The 5,844-nt window shown below is 30.9% G+C and overlaps 1 protein-coding gene across 1 annotated transcript in view; it reads left to right on the top strand.

Annotated features, from left to right (window-relative positions):
• Positions 1-813: 813 nt before the first annotated feature.
• Positions 814-5,844, top strand: part of LOC111087355 (formin-binding protein 1-like) — a 22,013-nt gene continuing 16,982 nt past the window's right edge. Inside the window, exons 1-2 of the mRNA XM_022393708.1 lie at positions 814-962; positions 4,695-4,904. Coding sequence (XP_022249416.1) covers positions 828-962; positions 4,695-4,904 — 345 coding nt within the window. The 5' untranslated portion in view covers positions 814-827. The remainder of the gene's footprint in view (positions 963-4,694; positions 4,905-5,844) is intronic.

Below are 5,844 nucleotides of genomic sequence, written 5' to 3'. Positions count from 1 at the left end.
GGGAGATGTTTTATGTAATTTTAATTATTAAATTACAATCTAACTTACAAGTTTGACAGCAAATGAAAAAAATTGCATTTGAAATTTTTTCAACATTAAAGTCCCCTAGTGGGTCAGAGGTAAGTTAACTTACTTGCATAACTAAAATATGGGGTAAAATTCCTCATTGTGGACACAGTGCAAATATCCCATTGTTTAGCTTTGTGCAAAAACAACAACATTCAACATAAAAACTAATTCTAGTATTCATTAAACAGGTATTGTACAAAAATCTTTATTTTTTATTTTATTAATATTTTAAAATACTTACAAAAGCATGTTATATTTAAGAGACCTATACTTCATTGAAAAAAAAAAATCTGAAAATAAGTACTTTTCAAAGGATTCACAATTTATGAACTTAATGATTAAATTCTGTGAACAGCTTAAACAATAAGGCAAAAGAAGAATATTTGAGGAAAAATAAAAAAATATTGTTGCATTCATTGAATAGCACATTCTTCATTTTCATTTTAAATATAAAATCAATATTAAACAATTGTTTTTGGAAAAGTTAAACTACTGAACTTAAGTTACAATAATTTTGAACATACATTTTCAGTTTGCTTTTGTACTTGTTTTTAAAAAAATTACAGACCAGTTGTGCATAACAACACAGACAGATGTTTCTTTTGTTACTTTATTTATAAATATAGATGTGTGTTTTAACCAGCTGTATACTCTGTATGAAGATGGATACAATAAATTAACCACAGTATTATGCTTAAGTTGGCTGGTACTTATTTCACATTAATATACAATTCTGACTTCTATAGAACTTGCAAGGCATGGATGAGCGGAGAATTTGTTATCTACAGAACTTTCTCAAACAGGATGCTAATATCCAGAAGCAGGTGATTTGTACTGTGAACAAATGTTTAGATGCAATTGTTGGAGCAGCAAAAACAGTTGATTCTAAAAAGGTGAAATATGACATAAAAAATGTTTTAAAATCATTAAATTTAAGATTCTCAAAAAATTAAAAATTATGTTTTACACAGTTGTGTAATGATCACTGATGAGGTTTTGTTATGAACTCATTAGAAAGTTGGCAATATTGTTTAAATAATTCTTATTCATTGAAAATCAGTTTATACATGTGTTTGCTTTGATAAAATAATCAATATAGTGCAGGTATTTAATATAATGATAAGATTTTCATGGAAGAACAATATCACAGTAAACATTAATGATCTGTTTTGAAATAATCTGGTCTTTTTTTCCAACTTTTGAAAATTCCTAATACCTTACAATAGCAGATATGTAACCTCAATACTAAATGATTGCAGTAATCGCATTTAGAACTTTTAGAAAATGATGATTAAGCTAAACATAGTAGAACAAAAGAGCATATTTTCTCTACTCTATTTATTTTCCCTGCTCCTCTTTAATGGACCCACAGTGATGTTTCTAGGAGAACAGGCTTCTTCAGAGAACAGATATATCAATGTTTTCTCTCTTCTCTTGGGCAAATTTCCGTAAACTGGTTAATATCTTTACTGTACAACTTCCAAGCATAAATATTTACTGGAGCTGCATCAGAGAACATGACTGACATATCATCAAACAGGATTACTGTGATTCCTATTTTGGCAATTTTATTTTCATGAAACAGTCGTTTACGGAATGTTCCAAAAGTTGGTTTGGCATAGGCAGAACATCTGTACACATTTATTGAATATGCTAAAAACATCTGCCCTCAAAATCAATACAGCACTGAAGATGTTCAAACCATATCATCTCTACACATTCATCAATGCTCATTGTACTTACCTAAAACGTTTCTAAAGAAATAAGAAAAGCAATGTTATTTTCCTCAATTTCATAATAGCAACCAATTTCTGGGACACTGTATTTTGAGGTGTCTGGAAGCAGTCAAGCTTTTGGCATGTAAACTTCTGTCAGCTTCAAGTCGTTTGTTTATTCACATTTTGGTGGCACCAAAAGATATTCCCAGCTTCATTGGAGAGGTTTTATGGATTGAAGGGTTCTTTTTGTATGCATATCCTTCACTTGCAGAAGAGAATATTTTTCAGGATTAGCTTTGTTTATGATTTCAAAGCCCATTTCTTTCATGAATGCTCTGTTTTGTGAGCTCTTCAACTTCTGTGGAGATTGCTGAAGAACACCCTCCTTGAATTGTCCTTTACCTTCACATCATTTAACAATCTATGAATATTTCTTTATAAAACAGTTAAATACCCTTTCAGCCAATGTTCATGTTTAAAAGGAATTTTACAAGCCCATTCAGTATGGTTTGCTTTAGTTTGTGGGATAGATGCCTAGCTATTTCTTAATCATAAGTACTAGAACCAATTTGACATTTGCAAAGGAATTGGTAGCTAGTTTACAAGCTTTTCCATAATGTGTAATGACTTTCTTTACAATAACATGTAAGAAGGTATTATAGCTGAAATTTTATCTTCTGCATCAAAAAGCCTTGAACCTCTCTGATAAAAGGCATATTAGCCCTATTCTGAGTCTCTGTTTAGCACTGTATCTTGTCATATCAGAGTTGAATGTCAGATCCTGATACTTTACTGGATATGAACTCTAATCATATCAGAACTGTGAGTCTGGATCTTCTTCTTACCTGGGAACCATATCTTGTCAAATCAGAGTTGAATGTCAGGGTTTAGTACTATAACAGACATTAATTTTAGCTATACCAAAGTTGAAGGGCTGGGACTTTTATTTTGCTAAAAACCAGCTCCTGTCATGCTAAGAATTAAACATCTTAGTCCTAGTGCTACTTGAAACTTTCTTTACTCAAATCAAAGCTAAAGGTCTAAATCTTCAACTCTGCTGTGCATCACTTGTTATACAGATTTGGATGTCAGGATCTGTTACTTTACTTGGTACAATCTCCAGATATACCAGAGTTGAAAGTTTGTTGTTATGCTGGACTACACCCTTGGCTTTCTACATTTTCTAATTTGATATTAATACTTATATTTCTAATATCTCGCTTTTCCTTACCTCTATGCATTATGTTAGTTTTATTGTATTATCAACTCATCATTTAAGTTCTAAAACAAATTAACATCCAATAAATGATGAAAAGTTGTTGCACTCAGCAGATAATGTTTTGTTCACTGTAGAATCTCAGATTTCAGTAAAATAAATATCTTACAATTTTACTTGTTGTAAGACATTAATATTAGGCCTATTTCACTTTTAAGCACCACATTCTTAATGTAGTCCTTTACAGATTTTCAAGAATTAGACGAGTGTATAATAATAGTATTCCAACCACACAGTATTTGCCCATTCATTGCCATTAATGTGTTTTGCTCAATCCAGAGCTCTTCATGCAGGCTGGGATACAGGATGGTTGGAATACTGTTATTATACACTCTTCTAATTCTTGAAAATCCCTAGAGGGCTCGATAAAGAATGTAGTATTTAAAAATGAAATAGGCCTAATACTAATGTCTTATAACAAGTGAAATTTTAATTATTCTTTGTTGGCTTGTAAAAGGGTTACACATCATAACAATCATTGTTGTATTAAATGGCTTACATAATATAAATATCTTGTGATTATATATATAAACAATAAGCATTTAAAGACCTATATGACATTTCTATTATAAATACACGTATGATGGCCATAAAATATTGTTTGTATTAAAAACAAATTATGAATACAGTTCTATATATGTCAAATTGTAAATTGATTTAACATGAAAAATCCTTTTAAACCATGCAAAAAAAAACAACATTTTTATTGTTATACCAGCTTGTCAACTTATCTTCATCTTGACTTACTTTTTTAAAAGAAATAATATATATTTCATCAACATCACGAGGTAGTGTCAAGGAAAGAAATTATAATTATTATTCAGTAATATCTGAAATAGTTTACATTAAACAGTAAAAATTGAGAAAATCTGCATTAAAAGCACAAATTAGCTTTCAAATATATTTTCATACTAGCTGGAATACCTATTCCCTGGATGGAAGTTATGTAAATTCATGATTAATGAAAGGTTATCTTAGGACATGAAAAAGTTGCTTCTTCTATATGTAATTGTAAAAAATGAAGAAATGCCCATAAAAACCACAAAATTCAAGACTGACAATGTGTATGTATCTCCCCATGGCCACAATGAACCTCCACACTAACTTTGGTGAAGATCCATCTCCCCATGGACACAATGAACCTGCACACTAAATTTGGTGAAGATCCATCTACAGGGGATGAAGTAGTGGTAACAAACTGCCATGAAAACTGCAAAACTGAAAATTTGTATGTGTCTCCCCATGGACACAGTGAACCTCCATACTAAATTTGGTGAAGATCCATCTACAGGGGGCAAAGTAGTGGTAAAAAATGCCCATAAATACCGCAAAACATAAAATTTGTATGTATCTTCCCATTGACACAATGAACTTTCATGCCAAATTTGGTGAAGTTCTATTAACAGGGGGCAAAGTAGTAATAAAAAAAACATCCATAAAAACTGCGAAATGCAAAACTGGAAATTTGTATGTACCCCGACATGGACATACAACAGACAATACTATTATATTTATATAGATAAAACTGTTTGAGATTTATGATTTTTTTTTGTATATATATATGTATATATATATATTTCAACACCTTTGCAATAGAATAAATACAGAAAACTGTGTATTCTTTTGGTCAGGATTGCAAACTAGTCATTGAAAGATTGAAGACTGGATTTCCTCCTCCTCAAGATGTTCCATTTGAAGATTTCGGCAATGCTGGATATATTGAAAATGATACAGCTCCTCAGGTTGTACCAACAGAGAAAGTTGAAACTGTTCAAAATACCAATATATCATCAGGAAAACCAAAGAAACTTCATGGATTACTTGGAATTTTTATCACTAAGGTAATTACAATGCATATTTTATAGAATTTAAAAATACTTTAAACTGAGTACTCCATCAGGATATGCTGAATAATCAGTATTATTTGTATTAATAAAACTCAAAACTCTATTAATTAAAACAGTTTATTATTGTTTATGGACAACAACCAACTGGAGTTTTATGACATCGAAGACTGGAAGAACTCTAAATGGAGTCTGAAATTTCATCAGTATCAAAAACATTGTGTTACAGTAACCAGTGGTGATGGTAATACTTGGAACAGACTTGTATATATCTTTGTAATATTATATTACTGCATGTCATTACTAATGTCAACTTTACAACTTTGGTGTTTAACTCAATAACATTATATTAAACCTTATCAGTGATAATGTTAACTTCTTAATAGATTGCAAGAAGAACTCTGAATGGAGTCTGAAATTTCATCAGTATCAAAAACATTGTGTTACAGTAACCATTGGTGGTGGTGGTAATACTTGTAATAGACTTGTGTATATCTTTGTAATATTGTATTATTGCATGTCAGTACTAGTGTCTACTTTCCAACATTTATGTAAAACTCAATAACATTATTCGAAGACGAGGAACCCACTTTGTGACTAATAATGCTTGGAGATAGCTTGAATGGGTGATAAAGAAAAAATCTAACATAACAGATACAGTATGGAACAAAGAAGTCACATGATGGATACTGTTGCACGACTTATAAGAGATATCTTGGCACCCTAGGGTGTTGGTTCAGAGTAGGGTTGTTTTGTTCAATTAACATGCACTAACTGCTCAGAATTCTACATCGGAGAAACAGTAAGAAAATTGGAAACCAGATTCACAGAACACAATAAAAAACCGTCCCATGTTTTCCACCATTGCAACTCAAAAAAACATAGTATATCTATTAAATACACAGTAATTTTGAACAAAGAACCAAACATAAACAAG

Source organism: Limulus polyphemus, unplaced genomic scaffold (assembly GCF_000517525.1).
Source record: "Limulus polyphemus unplaced genomic scaffold, Limulus_polyphemus-2.1.2 Scaffold2047, whole genome shotgun sequence".
Lineage (NCBI taxonomy): Eukaryota > Metazoa > Arthropoda > Merostomata > Xiphosura > Limulidae > Limulus > Limulus polyphemus.
The sequence above is the reverse complement of the archived record's forward strand: the minus strand, read 5'-3'. Positions and strand labels throughout refer to the sequence as shown.